The sequence below is a fragment of the Pan troglodytes genome, chromosome 5 (genome assembly GCF_028858775.2).
Source record: "Pan troglodytes isolate AG18354 chromosome 5, NHGRI_mPanTro3-v2.0_pri, whole genome shotgun sequence".
NCBI classification, from domain to species: Eukaryota; Metazoa; Chordata; class Mammalia; order Primates; family Hominidae; genus Pan; species Pan troglodytes.
Genome location: NC_072403.2, coordinates 122,223,128 through 122,241,371, shown reverse-complemented (window position 1 = coordinate 122,241,371; position 18,244 = coordinate 122,223,128). Strand labels below are relative to the sequence as shown.

The following is an 18,244-nucleotide window of genomic DNA, read 5'->3' as shown; positions in this document are numbered from 1 at the left end:
ACTCACTTGGAGGCAGATAAGATGCCTTCCATTTGCTAGGGCATGTTCCTTCCTCCAAGAGTGTCACCAACCTGAAATGTTTAAATGATTCATCCCAAAGTGTTTTAAAGATCCACTTTAGAAAATTGCTTTGGAAAACCATTTGAAATGACAGATTGGTCCCCGTGAGTAGGCAGTCGAGTATGTCCCAAAACAAAACCATCATCTAGAGGTTCAAGCACCATTTTGTATTTGGAGGAACTTGCCTTTCCACTCTTCTGTCACAGATGCTTGGCAGCCAGGGATGTGCTAGGCAAGAGAGCAGAGGAGGCTTTGCAGGCAGTGTGCTGAGGAGTTAATGAATCCAAAGGCTCTCTATCTCAGAGCACTTTAAATCATTACTGAGCACAGGCCTTTATTAGTGACTTAACACATTGTGGCAGCTCCTGCCCAGCTCCAGGCTGAGCCAGCGCCCCGAGCAGGCAAAGAGACTGTCCATTAAGACAGTCTATGGCTCTTGACATGTTAAGCAGGAGGTTCCATTCTCAAGTTGCCTGATCCCAGGGGGAAAGAGAGACAGAAAAGGAAATCAAGGCCCAAGGGAAATTTAGCCCTGAACTGAGAGGTGCTAGCAAATTAGCAGCTCAGACTGCCTGTGAGCTGCACAGAGGCCCACTCAGGAAGCTGCACAGTGGAGCTGGTGCTGCACGGGGGATCCTGGATTTTTAGAATCTCCCTCAAGCCCACTCTTGACATCCCTGTTCTCCTCCCCAGCCTCTCTGGCAGCAAAGCGCTTTTCCTCTGTAGGAGAGAATATATTTCCAGATCTTTAGGAGGTTAGTTAGTTTAGGGGTAAAAGAAAGTCTCATTTATCATATAATGCAGTGAGACAATCATAGGAATTTTAGTATTTGTCACCCAAACATGGACGTAAAAGCTTGTTGAATTAATCAACAAGTGATGGGCTGTTGAATTAGTCCCTGTGCTTCTCATGATTTTATCTTATTTTGCTGCTGCAAATTAATTTGATGGACTTAGGCAGACTTATTTAAAATACTAAAATTTTAGTTTTGTAGTTTGATTTTACATGAACGATAAGAATCTGGACCTTTTAACTGTGATTTTCAAAAGCCCTTAAAGGCTCCAGAAGAAAATAAGAGGTTTTAATTTTATGAATCGGATTTGAGAACTATGGGCTTCACTCGCCAAAACAAATTTATGTAACACAAGCTACCAAATTCCTTTCTATATGTATTTCATGTTAATGTTCCATAACTTATAAAAGGCGTGTTTGCTTAGAAGAAGCTATTGAGGCATGAAATGGTCATTTTTAGATCTCTTTTGGATCTTTCCCAGAAACTATGGGCTGAGAGGAGAAAATTTTTCTTTTCTTTTCTTTTTTCAGAGACAGAGTCTCCCTCTGTTACCCAGGCTGGAGTTCAGTGGCACAATCTCAGCTCACTACAACCTCTGCCTCCCGGGTTCAAGTGGTTCTCCTGCCTCAGCCTCCCGAGTAGCTGGGATCACAGGAGCCTGTCACCATGCCCGACTAATTTTTGTATTTTTAGTAGAGATAGGGTTTTGCCATGTTGGCCAGGCTGGTATTGAACTCCTGACCTCAGGAGATCCACCCACCTCAGCCTCCCAAAGTGCTGGGATTACAGGTGTGAGCCACTGTGCCTGGCCAAATTTTTTTTTTTAAAGCATCCTCCGTAGTCTGATCTTGTAAACCTGGGTACTTCACTTTGCTTCTCTGGCTCTCCTTGTTCTGATCCTGAAATGGAAGAGATTGTATCAAAATTATTTCTAAGGTCCCTCCCAGTTCTGTGAGCTTGTACTGTGCACAGAGCAGTATAGAATGGTTATTAACCAAGTATTTTTGAGTGCCTACAAGGTGCCAGGAACTGTTCTGGGCCCTGAGGATATAGTCTCTGCCCTTAAGGATCTAACCAACTCTTTGTGAAGGTGGATAACTGGATGTATAATTATTATTCAGCTTGATGAGCGATAATAGAGAATTTGTTGTTGAAGCTCACTAGAAGGATTTTTGTCCTCCAGAAAGAATGACGTAAAATTCCGGACCTCACAATGGTTTCTAATGCGGGGCCATTTTAGCCAGATAAGGTTCTGTGCTTTGATGTACTTCCGGGTTATTAGAAGGCCAGCAGATGGGAGTCACCAGAGATGACACTAAATGGTTCTTAATCAGAATCTTTTACTAACCAATGCTCCCTCCCCCTCTGTATGTAATGCAAAGCTTTATGGTTGCTTTTGTGGCTTATGCCTCATTTAGAACTCATCTTGACAATGAAAGCCTACAAAACTGGCAGAATATTAGAGTCACTGTTACCTAAAAATTTCAGTTAGCAGAAGTGAGTCATAGTGGGCGAGGAAAAAAAATAAAAGCTCTGAAGGTACTAATGCAAAATCCACCCCCATCCTCTTATGCTGCTTTTTAACATTAAGAAATATACTTCCCTCAAATCTGTGCTCAAGCTTGTACAGCAAGGCCAGCGTTTGGTATGTGCATCATTGATGTATTCATTCCTCAATCCAGAGGGTATTTGTTGAACACCTGCTTTATGGCTGGCACTGTGCCAGGCCTTGGGATGTTAAGCCTCAATAAAACACCCCTCCACACTGGTAAATAGGTAGGGTGCAAGAGAGTTGGGTGTTCTCTAACAGGGGGGAGACAGATGGATGGGGAAAGCTTCCTAGGCCGGAGGAGCAGAGGCATAGGGCATAGGACAGCATGGCATGAGACAGCAATGGGCGTGGCACCCCTAAACTTGTGCATTGTGGTCCTGGAGGCATGGTTGGGGCCATGCATTTTTAAATGAAATTCCAGAGGATATGGTGTTTGGGTAGAGTGTGCGGAACATCAAGCTCAGCTTAATTCGGTACTATTTTTTTTTTCAATGTGAAAGACCATGATACACGACAGAGTTCTGTAGTCCGTGGTACACTGTCTGCTGCTAACAAGAAATAGTTAAATCATAAATACAGTGCTCTGTTCTAAGGGAAGTCTCCAGATTCAGCTTTTCATGGCAACCCCCAAACCATATGCCTCCAGGAAACATGCCTTGCAGTATAAAATTAATCTAAGCAACAGTGGCTGTTTTTAAAAAGAAAAAATAAAATATGTTTTAAAGCCTGTTTTTCTGTCTGTCATCTATCTATCTATCTATCTATCTATCTATCTATCTATCTATCCATCTATCCATCCATCTCTACCTCTCTACCTAGTTATCTACCCATCTATCAATTTGTAAGAATAACCTAAGAATAAGAACCCATGCTCTGGATAACTTTACAACAATAGTATCTGTTATATTTACTGCTACACACACACACACACACACACACACACACACGGATAAAAACAATAAGCATACAATTCTGTCCTCGAGTCTTTCAAAAATAGTGGTACTGTATAAACATAGAGCATAGAGTTGATCATTCCGTAAACACGCAGATCATCGAAGTGATTCTTAAGTTCCAAAATTTTAAGGGCTCCCTTTGCCAGATTCTACTTATGGGTTGGCAGAAATACCATTCAAGCTTTTGGGATACAAAACGAAATGAAAATAAATTAGATCCCTTTAAGTTAAATAATTTAAAAAAAATTCACAAAATATTTTTTCCTTTGTCTAGGCCTAATTTGCTTTATTTGGCTAAAATTACAAGGGGAATTAAAGAGAGACAGAGAACATAATTAGTTGAGTTGGAACTTAGCTAGAAGTTACTGCCCTCACTTATTTTGCTTACAAGAGAGTTTATTGAAGCCCTGGCCATAAATCTTAACTAGAAAGTTTGAAAAATCAATAATTAATTTTTAGGAGCAGAAGTTTATGGAGGACTTTCAGTTGTTTACAAAAGCTAATGTCTATCAATGAGGTGTTTAATAAATGGTTAAAATTGAATAATTTTTGTGTTTTATTTCTTTTCTTTTCTTTCTTTCTTTCTTTCTTTCTTTCTTTCTTTCTTTCTTTCTTTCTTTCTTTCTTTCTTTCTTTTTTTGAAGTAGAGTCTTGCTCTGTTGCCCAGGCTGAAGTGCAGTGGCGCAATCTCAGCTCACTGCAACCTCCGCCTCCCGGTTTCAAGCAATTCTGCCTCAGCCTCCCTAGTAGCTGGGATTACAGGCACGTGCCAGTATGTCCGGCTAACTTTTGTATTTTTTTTTTAGTAAAGACGGGGTTTCACCATGCTGGCCAGGCTGGTCTCAAACTCCTGACCTTGTGTGATCTGCCTGCCTCGGCCTCCCAAAGTGTTGGGATTACAGGCGTGAGCCACCACGCCCGGCCCTTGTGTTTTATTTCTGAGCTAAGAAAGGAAGAGGGGACCTTATCGGGGGAGTGAATGAAAAAGAATGTCTCTTCAATAGAGATATATCTGTCCAAGATGAAATCTGTAGAATAAGAAGAAATGCTTAAAGTAGACAAAGTGTCATCTTTAATAAAATAGAACCCTAGTTCCTGACTTTAGCAAAGGAGGAACTGCTGGACCTGAAAGCCCTCACTCCGGATCTTCAATGCCTACCTGACTTTTGGAGGCCTCTGGCTAACTGTCAGTGCTAACCCCTTCAACCCGTTGTTAGGGTTGGGAGTCAGAGGGGCTGATGTTTTCAGTTTAAAGCTCTGGCCCAAGTATAGCCTCTTTTAATTTTCTGAGGCAGAGATGTGACTAGGCTGGAACCTTTCACTGGGGCTTTACAAAAGGCCTCCAGTAAACTCAAAAGGCCATCTGCATAAAAATCACCTGGGGGAGCTTATTAAAATGCATGTTCTCAGGTATCAGCCTCAAGGATTCTGAGTTTGTAGATCTGGAGGGAGGCCCAGGAATCTGCATTTTAAGTACCTCCCAGGTGATTCTGATGTAAGCGGACCGCATGTTGAGAAACACTGTGGGAAAGGTTAGAGCTAGGTTTGGATGGCATTAGGAGGGAATGATGAGCAAGGTCCTGCAAACATCACATCTTCATCTGTCATTATGGAGGTGTTTAGGGAGATATGTACACAAAGAACAATAGCAAATGGGGATCATCATACCACTTTAATAAAAATATCCCAGGAGACTTCCCCCAAGCAGATGGCTCAGGCTTATAAGGTCCAGGCATGCTTTGGGGGCACACACAGCTGCCCTGGACTAACTAGTTTCCCACTGGAGGTGGAGCTCAGGAAGGTGCCCATGTTTAAGACACAGTAATCTGTCCACTAGCAGAACAGGGTCCAATGAACGCACTGAGTTCTGACTAACTAGATTAGCAACTTCTCTTCCCTTAGGTGAGTGGGTGGAGAATAGGAGGTGGGCAGGCAGAGACATAATTTCCATTTATCTGTGGGAGAATAGTAGGAGATGAATTATCAAATTAACATGTTGACGCACCCAGTTAATAAATGTATTCTGTAGCTGTTGCTTCAGAAAAGATTCAATTCCATTTTCTCTGATTATTTTGTCCTTTAAACAGTTGTTGGAGATAGAGAAGTAGAAAAATAGTGGATTCCAGGAAAAGATATATAGGGCTTTCACTTTTTCAGCTTTCCTCTGAGATGTCCAAATCCTAGCAGAAGACTTACATTCACTGATAAATAGTGCAGGATGATTTTGCCAGGCCAGCCGGAGGGGATAGCAAGAGTAATGCAGATGCTGTGTTAGTTGAATAGGCTCCACGTAATATGCTCTTCTTAGATTAAAATTTTGGAAAATCAGTTAAAGGATTAGGCAAGCCTAGAATATCTTTTTTTTTTCTTTTCTTTCTTTCTTTTATTTTTTTGAGACAGGGTCTGGTCTTGCTCTGTTGCCCAGGCTGGAGTGTAGAGGCACAATCATGGCTCACTGCAGCCTCAACCTTCCAGGCTCAATTAATCAACCCCCCTGAATAGCTGGGACTACAGGCACATGCCACCATGCCCAGCTAATGTTTATATTTTTTGTAGAGATGAAGTTTTGCCATGTTGCCCCGACTGGTCTCGAGCTCCTGGGCTCAAGTGATCCTCCTGCCTCGGCCTCCCAAAGTGTTGGGATTGTAGGCATAAGCCACCATGCCCGGCCCTAGAATATCTTCTTAGGAAGAAAATTACTTGCTGTTAATGTTTTCCAATGGATGAAAGCAATGAATCTCAAAACGTTCTTTGCATCTGGAGCGGTCTGTGGTCTATGCTGTGACAGCAAAAGCTGCTGCATTCATGGAGCATCATGATGACTATGAGAGTTTTAAGGGATTGGGGGAAAATACTGTTGCTCAGTAAGGTAAATATCTTGGCCACAGAACTTATTTTCCTTATTTTCTTTGGTTTCAACAGCCTCAGCTGTGCGAAGTGTACTAGCCTCAAACACAAGTCAGAATCCCTTATGAAGTATATTTGCTTTGTGTGCAGTTGAAATTAGAGACTTGCTTTTGCTTGACTTACTCATATATTCCTTCGGTTTTCTTATCTAATTTTGATGGATGAGTTAAGAAAAGTGCTTCTGTTAGCTCAGGAAGAGCCTCCTGCCTGGGGCTGTTGCCCTTCTCCCCCAGTAGGAAGCGCATTAGAGCAGTGTATCACAAGGAACACTGCCTTATCAGCAGGGACTGCCTATTAATTTCACTTGACCCATGATCAGCTGTTTACCTTGGATAACACCTGCCATCTTTCTGGACCTTAGTGGCCCCACCTTATCTGCCTGAAATAAGGGATAGCTAATCTTGGGAGTATGCTTCTGAGATCTATGCCTATCATTGTGCCTCACATCTTATAGTAGGGACTCTGTGAGTAACGAAGACGTCTATGCATGGTGAGCACTGTTCTCTGTGTCTGGACTGCCCTTCTTGGTCCAAGCCTCTCGGTTCATCCTCCAGGACTAGCACCCCTCTACAAAGGCTTCCTGACACAGCCGCTCCTCCCACCTTTTGCTCCTGATTTGTTCTCTCCTGCACACCCTGTGCACATGGCTACAGCAGCTCTTAACTTCTCTCCAAACCTCCATATAGTCTCCATGAGATTACTTATTATCTAGTAATTGAAATTCCTCCAAACACTTTATAGCAGTCTTGTGGTTCCCTGGGGAGGGGAGTTGTTAGCAGTGGAGGAGATTATAACTTTCCTATTACGGTTTTCAGGGATGGGGAAGCAATAAGTCCCTACCTGCTATTTATCATCCAACATTTCAAATTATTCACATTGATTTCCAATCTTTACAGATTGCATGCAATCACATGAATACAGACAGCCTGGCTACTGACTCTAGTCCTACACGCAAGCCCTGGTCAGTGTGTCTTGATGACAGGTTCAATTTAGCTCATCAAATCCGCAACAAGCAGTGCCGCCTCTACTCCTTAGGGTGAGTACATTTTTTTACAGCAGAAGAAAACACAAACACTGCTTCAGGCAGCTCAGACCTTTTCAGCAATACAAAGTTAGAAATGGTTGCAGTTTGTAACAGGTGCCATGCTTTGCCTCCTGTCATCATTTCAGACTGATCTGTCTGTTGTGTAACTGGAGGCATGTATGGATCACCGAGGTCTCCTTGGTCAGAGGCACTTTCCCTCCCATTCTGCTGATAGCAAGTTGGAAGCCCCCGTTCTCATCATGTGGATAATCCTCTTGGTGAAACCAGTGATTTCCAGCTAGACTAAGAGCATCCTTAGTATAAAGAGAGAAGAATATTACTGCGTGCAGCAAAAAAAAAAAAAAAAAAAAACTTAGTTTTTTTTTTCTTGAAAGGGGATCTCACTCTGTCGCCCAGGCTGGAGTGCAGTGGCATGATCACGGCTCACTGCAACCCCTGCCTCTCAGGCTCCAGTGATCTTCCCACCACAGCCTCCCAAGTAGCTGGGACCACAGGCATGCACCCACCACACCCGGCTAATTTTTTGTATTTTTGGTAGAGACAGGGTTTTGCCATGTTGCCCAGGTTGGTCTTGAACTCCTGAGCTCAAGCAATCCACCTGCCTCGGCCTCCCAAAGCGCTGGGATTACAGGTGTGAGCCACTGCACCCAGCCATATGTTAGAAATTTTATGTACAGTTATGATGTATAACCCAAAACAAATAATGGCTATTGTTAGATTTGTATGTTTTATACCAATGATAAATCTATATCTAGTTGCATTTTTAAAAAGGATAAAAGGGAACTCATAAAAAACTATGTCATTTTGTCAAAACTGTTTGAGAAAAATTGATATCGAGTTATTCAGGTTGAAAATGACCTAGATGTACAAATGAATTAAGTGAGCTTTTTTGTGAAAGGATGGCTACAAAGTAATGGGACTATTTCACCAAATATACCAGTATTTATATAAAAACAGTTCTGAACTTACGAATGATATATGGCTTAAAAAAAAGAAGACAGGAGGAAATTATTTTTGTTTGGAACATCCTGTTCCATAGACTCTTTGTAAGGGCAATGTAGATTCTCAGGCTAGACCACTGAAGTCTTTTTACAAACAGCGCTGGGGACCCTAATGTGACATTGATTGTTTCCATGTCACATGCTTCCTCCTCACCTGTAGGTTTCAGTACCTCTAGAGTCTACATTCAGGCCCAGGTATGACAACCACCAGCCAGAATCCTAGGTGGTCAGGGTTAGGGGCAGACATCTGGGTGATGTGGAGACCTACCCAAAGATTCCAGTGTAGAGAGGATCATCATCACTGTCAAACTATAACAAACAAGAATTACCGGTCATTGTGGATTTTATTCTTTAAAAAAACAAAATAAGAGTTTAAAGATAGGAAACATTCTCATATGGGTTAAATGAAGAGCAATGGTGTATATTGGTGGAGCTTGGCACATACTAGGCACACAATACATACTTGCCATGTAGAAGATCACTTGAGAGGAGAGACTAGGGAGGGAAGCTGGTTATGCTGTGATGAAAGTGTGGAGGCCGTGGATTAGAAGATGAGATGCTCAGCCAATTGATTAGAACAGAGCTCTCTTTCTGGAAGCCCACCAGCTATGCTTCAAGATTGGAGGGAGGATGGGAAGTTGTGAGAGCAGAATTTATTTCATGTCACATTAAAAATGTCTGAAAGTGGGTCATAAAAAATTGCATAGCACCACGTGCAAGTTGGTCCTATTTTCTTGCTCCAAATTGCCTCTATATTTTACTTAATATTTTACGCCCTGGGATAATTTCATTTAAAGGATATAACTGAGTAAAATCAAACTTAAAAAGCTGTTTGGGGGGAAAGTTTCTAAATTCCTTTTTGCTTTCCTTATACTTCAGAGCTGTTGGATAAGATAGCTCTGCAGTAAGAGTTCAGATTATTACATATAAAAAGGTAGTTTCCTATTTTAAAATATTTTTATTGACACATAATATTTGTACAAATTAATGGGGTACATGTGATATTTTGTTACATGCGTAGCATGCATAGTAATCAAGTCAGGGCATTTAGAGTATCCGTCACCTCCAGCATTGATCATGTCTATGTTTTGGGAGCATTTCCAGTCCTCTCTTCTAGCTATTTTGAAATATAAAATTTATGGTTGTCGACTGTAGGTAGTCACCCTACTCTGCGTTCGAATATTAGAACTTATTCCCTTTGAGGGAGGAAAATAGGCTCTGGAGGCAGGGAACATAAGGCCAATTCACACTTCAGCTATGACAGGGGATGTCCTCTCCATAGGGCATATGCCCAGTAAATGACTTTGTAACTTTACTTCATCCTCTTCATTTACATAGGGTGTGCACCAAGTAACCAATGTAAATCTCTAGAGGGAATTTAACCGCTCAAAAATTCTGTAACAGAGCTCTTGAACCCCTGTGCTCTGGCCTGTTCCCACACTATGGAGTGTACTTTCATTTTCAAAAAATCTCTGCTTTTGTTGCTTCATTCTTTCCTTCCTTTGTTTGTGCATTTTGTCCAATTCTTTGTTAAAGATGCCAAGAACCTGGACACCCCTGCACCGGTAACACTTTTATCTAACTGTATGTTTGTACCTGTTAAACAACCTCTCTTCACTTCCCCTCAAACACCCTTCCCAGTGTCTGATAACCATCATTCTACTCTCTCTACCTCCATGAGATCAACTTTTTAGCTCCAGCATATGAGTGAGAAGATGCAATATTTGTGTTTCTGTGTCTGATTTGTTTCCTTTAACATACTGTCCTCCAGTTCCAAACATGTTGCTGCAAATGACAGGATTTTATTCTTTTTTTATGGCCAAATAGTATTCCATTGTGTATATATGCCACATTTTCTTTATTTATCACTAATGGACACTTAGCTTGACTCCGTGTCTTAGTTATTGTGAATAGTGCTGCAATAAACATGGGGGTGCAGGCATCCCTTTGATATACCGCTTTCCCTTCCTTTGGATATATACCCAGAAGTAGGATTGCTGAATTGTATGGTAGTCCTATTTTTAGTCTTTTGAGAAATCTCCATACTGTTTTCCATAATGGCTATACTAGTTTACATCCCCAAAACCAGTGTGTAAAAGTTCCCTTTTCTCTAAATCCTTGCCAGTATCTGTTATTTTTTGTCTTTTTAATAATAGCCATTCTAACTGGGATAAGATAAGATCTCATTTTGGTTTTGATATACATTTTCCTGATGATTAGTGAGGCTGAGCAGTTTTTCATATATTTATTCAAAAGAAAAATAGACAAATGGGACTGTATTAAACCAAAAAGCTTCTGCACAGCAAAAGAAACAATCAACAGAGTGAAGAGACAACCTGTTGAATGGGAGAAAATATTTGCAAATTATTTATCCATCAAGTGACTAATATCCAGAATATACAAGGAACTCAAACCACTCAATTGCAAAACAAACAAACAAAAATTCCATGAAAAAGTGGTCAAAGGACAGGAATAGACATCTCTCAAAAGAAGTTTCTTATTTTCATTTAAATGTTTACCATTGAAAATTAACTTTGGGGCCGGGCGCAGTGGCTCATGCCCACTGCTCAAGCCCACATGCTCAAGCCCAGCACTTTTTGAGGCTGAGGCAGGCAGATCACTTGAGGTCAGGAGTTCGAGACAAGCCTGGCCAACATGGTGAAACCCTGTTTCTACTACAAATACAAAAATTAGCCGGGCATGGTGGTGCACGCCTCTTGTTCCAGCTACTCAGGAGGCTGAGGCTGGAGAATCACTTGAACCCAGGAGGCAGAGGTTGCAGTGAGCCGAGATTGTGCCACTGCACTCCAGCCTGGGTGACAGAGCAAGACTCCGTCTCAAAAAAAAAAAAAAAAAAAAAAAAAAAAAGAAAAGAAAAGAAAAGAAAATCAACTTTGTAAAGAGCATCTGAATTCCACTGGGAAAAGCAATGAATAGATTACAAGGGCCAATATTTGACTAAAAACATGAAAGCATTTAATTGAAAACTGACACTAAAGAAGATATTTCTGATGCCTAGAAAAAGAGGCTTTGGGTTGTGGGTAATTATGTTGATTGCACTTACTAAGGCTCCAGGACCCAGACAAGTATGCCCCTGTTCAGGTGAATTGCTTGCCTGGGGCACAAGTAGATAGCTGGCTGACAACACCTCAACTGATACTGAGGGAAGAGTGAGACCCAGACCAGAATTGGTGGTCCTGAAATTAGGAGTGAGAACAGGGAAGGTGGCCCCGGGTTCCCAGCACCAGGGAGTGTCAGAACAGTTTTGAGCTAGGTGGGGAGGGCAGGTAGTAAGTGAATTCCGCGGCCCTCCATACAGGCAGTGTGTGTTCCTTGTCCCAGGGCCATAGCAGCAACAAGACCATGCCACTGCTATACCCAGTAATTCCCAGGCAAACCGAAGACAATGGATGCAGCTGCAGCTGGGAGTAAATTCCTGGCAGGAGGGAAAGAAGGGTTCCAAGGACACAGGGAGTCAGAAGACAGAGGCTGATGGCCCCACCTTCTAATCTGTCTCATCTCCTTTCCTCCACCCCTAAGAACTGAAGCAGATATCACCTCCATCTTCTCTTTGATGGCTGAAGTTTATTTACTAGGAGTCAAAGCTTTTTATTCCACAGTAAATGGAAAAGGCATTTGTCTGTGAGTGTGCACTCTGTGTCATGTTCAGTTGAAAATGAAAATTAGATCCTTTTCAGTTTTGAAATGAGGTAGACTAGACCAATTAAGATAGGGGAAGGCACTGAAAAGATACATATTATGGAGAAAGGGATAGAGAAGAGAAAAAAGGAGAGGCTGTGGGTTCAGATGACAATATCATCTACATAATAACTTCAGACAGGGCCTGGCCTGCAAGTCTTCTCATGTCTGGAGTGGGGAAGGGTGATGGTGGAGCAGTGGAGGGGAGGGTGGGGATGAGAGTCGTAGATAAAGTGAAAGGGGAAAATCACCTTTTCTCCTTTTTATGCCAAAGATTGTATTTTAGGGGTAGGCATGGGCATGAGAGGAAAGATTTGAAAAGGGCTAATACATAGGTACATATTTTTTGTCTCTTTTTTAGTTTTGTAGTAGGTTGTGCCTTTTGTTTCAAGACATAAATTCTCAGTCTAAGATAGTAGATGATTTCATAAGTGATAACATGGTTAGATAGCAAGAGCCCATATTTTATACAGAAAATCTGGGAACTTTGGTTACCATGAGCATTTCCAGAAGAATGAAAGAGCCAAATATTTTCATCTTATAATAGTTTAACAGAGCAGGAAGAGTGTTTGTCTAGTGTATGTGAAAACCATGGACCTCAAGCTTCCTTTTTGGGCATTTTTCCCCAAATTACCCTTTTCATGAAAATTTAAAACCATAGATATACTGTACATCTATTTATGTAATACGTGCATATCTGTGCTTCATACATAAAAAGAGGAAAGGGTTTTTTTGTTTTGTTTTTTTTTTTTTTTTGCTCCTAAGAATACATTTTACCCCTTTGGGAGTGATATCGTCTGATAAGGTTTGGCTATGTCCCCACACAAATCTCATCTTGTAGTTCCTATAATTCCCACATGTTGTGGGAGGGACCTGGTTTGAGATAATTGAATCATGGGTGCAGGTCTTTCACATGCTGTTCTTATGACAGTGAATAAGAGATCTGATGGTTTTAAATACAGGAGTTTCCCTGCACAACCTTTTTTTGCCTGCTGCCGTCCATGTAAGACATGACTTGCTCCTCCTTACCTTCTGCCATGATTCTGAGGCCTCCCCAGACACGTGCAACTGTGATACAATTAAACCTCTTTCTTTTATAAATTGCCCAGTCTTGGGTATGTCTTTATCAGCAGCATGAAAACAAACTAATACATCGTCCCTGTTGAGGATATGTTTTAGATGAAATGTGGCATTGCGTGTAAGTTTATTTAGTAAAAAATAACAATTATAAGTGTTTTTACCCACTAGTGTGTCATTTATGCTTTAGGAAGCCTATTTCTCCCCCTCTAATAGTTGGCAGCTTGAAGATCTAGGTAGTTATTTGGCCAGATTCTGTGGTTCCTGCTAGGATGAAGAATGGAGGACTGAAACTCCTAGGGAAAACACTAATTGTCTTACCTCTTCTAACCCTCTGCCTTCAATGGGAGGGTTAAAAACTTTCCCTGTCTTTGCTCTGAGTTCATTTTATTTGTTTTGTTACCTTTTAAAAAAATGCTTGTTAAGATATATTTCACATGCCATACAATTCATCCATTTAAAATATACAGTTCTATGGCTCTTTTAGTCACTATAGTCAATTTTAAAACATTTTCATTACCCCAAAAAAGAAGCCTCTGTACCCAGTAGCAGTCACTCTCAATTTCCCTCCAACCCTCTTCCCTCCATCTCCAGTCCGCCATCCTTAGGCAATCACTATTCTATTTTCTGTTTGTGTAGATTCACCCATTCTGGACATTTCACATAAATAAAAGCATATAATATGTGGCGTTTTGTGACTGGCTTGTTTCACTTAGCATAATATTTTCAAGGTTCAGCCACATTGCAGCATGTATCAGTACTTCATCCCTTTTATGGCTGAATAATATTCCATTGTATGAATTTTGGTATGGTTATATCACATTTTATTTATTCATTCATTGGTTGATAGACATTTGGGTTGTTCCCACTTTTTGGTGTTTATGGATAATATTGCTATGAACATTCCTGTACAAGTTTTTATGTGGACATATGTTTTCATTTCTCTTGGCTATATACCATTTTGCATTCCCACCAGTAATCTATGAGGTTTCCAATTTCTCCATATGCTTGCCTACACTTATTATTATTGATCATTCTGATTACAGCCATCTTAGTGGATGTGAAGTGGTATCTCACTGTGGTTTTGATTTGCATTTTCCTACTGACTAATAATCTTGAGCATCTTTTCATGTGCTTACGTTGTGAGTTTTTTGTTCCGGGAGAACATCAAAGCCCACTCACTTTAATACTTTCAAGAATATTTTTAAAAGAATAATCAAGGGCCTGAAACAGTGCCACAACCCACCCCTTCTGCCCTTCAGCAGTGTTAAAGGGCATGGGACTGCAGTACCACTTGCAGCTTGTCCAAAGAATACCTTTATACAATTTGGGAAAGGGCACCCCTCCCTCAAGAACTTTTACTGCTAGAAAATCATTTTTATGGTGATTATGATGGGAATGACATCTCCCAGAGTTGTTCAGTGCACAGTCCACACAACTGCCTGCAGGGATCCTGGTTGTTTTTCTCTAAGACATCAGAGAAAGAGGATCAAGATGGCTCCACTATTATTCTATTACCTTTGAAAATTTAGCCCTATAAATCTCCCCCTTCCTATTTCTTCAACAGCTCTCAGATTTAATGGTCCTTCTATGTTGAAAAGTTTGTAGTTACTTCTAACCCCAGCATTAATATATGCAGAACAATATTGTCAGGATGAATTACATAATTTTGTTTCTTCCTCATAGAGAGGGAGAGGTTGCTGTCTTAATTCAAAGGTATATAGCTTTGAATATACATGTTAACTGCTTAATTATTTCAGAAATGGATTGTAGCAGGAACTACTCATTGTCCCTCAATATTTATTCTCCCTTTCTTTTTTTGGTAACAGAACTCCTGAGATTAGCAGGGAGCATGGCCACCTTTCTGATGGCTGTATTTCCTAGCCTTCCATGTAGCTGTAAATGGCCATATGAATAGCTTTAAGCAGTGAGCTACGAATGGAAGTGATGTGTGCAACTTCCCCAAGAAGACAGGATGAGACTATCACTTCCCCTTTTACCTTTCCTTGTGGCCAAGATACAGACAGATTGGCAAAAAATGGACTAGTTGTCTAAGACCTTGAGATGGAAGCCATATGATCTATACTTCTTGCCTCATTAAATAAACATTAAATAAAATATTTCTTTCAAGCAAAATTTTCTATAATGTATTCTCCTTCTAGTTAAATAACAGCAGAACATGATTTCCTTATAGACTAAATACATTTTTGCTATAAATAATGGTTGTCTTTTTATTATAATTATTTGTTCAAAAATCTTCATTACTACTTTGTGAACCTCTTCAGATCAAGGACCATGTTTAATTTATCCATTTGTCCCTGGTGTCCAGTGTAGTGCCTTGCACATGTAAAATGCTCTATAAATATTTGTTTATGAACATGAATAAGTCAGTAAAATATAGCTTACCACAGGCAACATTTGGATACTGAATATTGTACTGTGTGTTCTGAGAATTCCAGACCCTGCCTCATAGTTTTATTTCACTTAGGGCAGCATTTTGTAGGTCTGTCTGTCATCACTCATCTATTCAGCACTGGGGACTTAGAAATGAGCAAGATTGACATAGCCCTTTTCTTCATGGAGCGTTATTGTCTGGTAACTGACAGTTCCCTAGACCTGAGATCACAAATATTCCTTCCATGATCCTGTGTCCTGTGCTCATCAGCAACGAGGTGGCATATAGAGAGCACGTGCTCTGGATCTACCTGGATTGGATTTGACTCCTGGTTTACCGCTTTGGGCCATGTTTTGTAACACCTGTGCATATTACATTTACTCCTCCTCTTGCTTTTTACGTGACCACAAACTTGACCAATTTCAACTATGCTTGAAGAAGTACCATTGCAAATAAATGAAAGTAAGAATTTTATATATCAATTAAATGAATATGGTTTATTACATTCCAATGTGGTACATGTTTATATATTAAGATTATAGTAAAAGTATAACATAAATTAATCCAAAAAATTACAAATCGTTTTATGTTATCTAATGCATTATATAAAAGTTTCCCACTATTTAATGACTAACTTATATGTGTATGTGTGTGCTTATGGTATTTATAATAGAGAAACACTTGTATATATGTAGAAAATTTCTGGAAAGATATATAAAAAACTGCTAAACATGATCATCTCTGGAAATTAATGGCTAAAATTTCTAGTGGTAAAAAACTGTTTTCTTTTTTTTAGTTTTATTTTATTTAAATAATATTTATTTATTTATTTATTTTATTATACTTTAAGTTCTGGGACACATGTGCAGAACATGCAGGTTTGTTACACAGGTATACATGTGCCATGGTGGTTTGCTGCACCCATCAACCCGTCATCTACATTAGGTATTTCTCCTAATGCTATCCCTCCCCTTGCCCCCCACCCCCCAACAGGCCCCGGTGTGTGATGTTTCCCTCCCTGTGCCCATATGTTCTCGTTGTTCAGCTCCCACTTATGAGTGAGAACATGTGGTGTTCGGTTTGCTGAGGATGATGGTTTCCAGCTTCATCCATGTCCCTGCAAAGAAAATGAACTCAACCTTTTTTATGACTGCATAGTATTCCATATTGGATATGTGCCACATTTTCTTTATCCAGTCTAACATTGTGGGCATTTGGGTTGGTTCCAAGTCTTTGCTATTGTGAATAGTGCTGCAATAAACATATGTGTGCATGTGCCTTTATAGTAGAATGATTTATAATCCTTTGGGTATCTACCCAGTAATGGGATTGCTGGGTCAAATGGTATTTCTAGTTCTAGATCCTTGAGGAATTGCTACACTGTCTTCCACAATGGTTGAACTAATTTACACTCCCACCAACAGTGCAAAAGCGTTCCTATTTCACCACATCCTCTCCAGCATCTGTTGTTTCCTGACTTTTAAATGATCACCATTCTAACTGGCATGAGATGGCATCTCATTGTGGTTTTGATTTGCATTTCTCTGATGACCAGTGATGATGAGATTTTTTTCATGTTTGTTGGCCACATAAATGTCTTCTTTTGAAAAGCGTCTGTTCATATCCTTTGCCCAATATTTGATGGAATTGTTTGTTTTTTTCTTGTAAATTTGTTTAAGTTCCATGTAGATTCTGGATATTAGCCCTTTGTCAGATGGATAGATTGCAAATTTTTTTTCCCCGTTCTGTAGGTTGCCTGTTCACTCTGATGATACTTTCTTTTGCTGTGCAGAAGCTCTTTAATTTAATTCGATCCTATTTGTCAATTTTGGCTTTTGTTGCCATTGCTTTTGGTGTTTCAGTCATGAAGTCTTTGCCCATGCCTATGTCCTGAATGGTATTACCTAGGTTTTCTTCTAGGGTTTTTATGGTTTTAGGTCTTACATTTAAATCTTTAACCCATCTTGAGTTAATTTTAATTAATGCTTCCTTTAGGAGCTCTTGTAAGGCAGGCCTGGTAGAGACAAAATACCTCAGTATTTCCTTGCCTGTAAAGGATTTTATTCTCCTTCACTTATGAAGCTTAGTTTGGCTGGACATGAAATTCTGGGTTAAAATTATTTTCTTTAAAAATGTTGAGTATTGGCCCCCACTCTCTTCTAGCTTGTAGGGTTTCTGCAGAGAGAGATCTGCTGTTAGTCTGATGGGCTTCCCTTTGTGGGTAACCTGACCTTTCTCTCTGGCTGCCTTTAACATTTTTTTCTTTTGTTTCAACTTTGGTGAATCTGATGATTATGTGTCTTGGCGTTGCTCTTCTCAAAGAGTATCTTTGTGGTGTTCTCTGTATTTTCTGAATTTGGATGTTAGCCTGTCTTGCTATGTTGGGGAAGTTCTCCTGGATAATATCCTGAAGTGTGTTCCATTCTCCCCGTCACTTTCAGACACACCAATCAATTATAGATTTGGTCTTTTCACATAGTCCCATATTTCTTGGAGGCTTTGTTTGTTCCTTTTCATTCTTTTTTCTCTAATCTTGTCTTCACACTTTATTTCATTAAGTCAATCTTCAATCTCTGATATCCTTTTTTTCCACTTGATTGATTCAGCTATTGATATTTGTGTATGGTTCATGAAGTTCTCGTGCTGTGTTTTTCAGTTCCATCAGGTTATCCATGTTCTTCTCTAAACTAGTTATTTTAGTTAGCAATTCTTCTAACCTTTTATCAAGGTTCTTAGCTTCCTTGCATTGGGTTAGAACATG

At 40.1% G+C, this 18,244-nt stretch overlaps 1 protein-coding gene across 6 annotated transcripts in view; it reads left to right on the top strand.

Annotated features, from left to right (window-relative positions):
* METTL24 (methyltransferase like 24) overlaps positions 1–18,244 on the top strand; it is a 172,736-nt gene that overhangs the window by 35,626 nt on the left and 118,866 nt on the right. For 5 of the 6 annotated variants that reach the window (XM_016956145.3, XM_054686891.1, XM_054686890.2 and 2 more), the window contains exon 3: positions 7,163–7,302. The exons of the other annotated variant lie outside the window; for it this stretch is intronic. In XM_016956145.3, the coding sequence (XP_016811634.1) occupies positions 7,163–7,302 (140 nt within the window). The remainder of the gene's footprint in view (positions 1–7,162; positions 7,303–18,244) is intronic. 6 annotated transcript variants of the gene reach the window in all.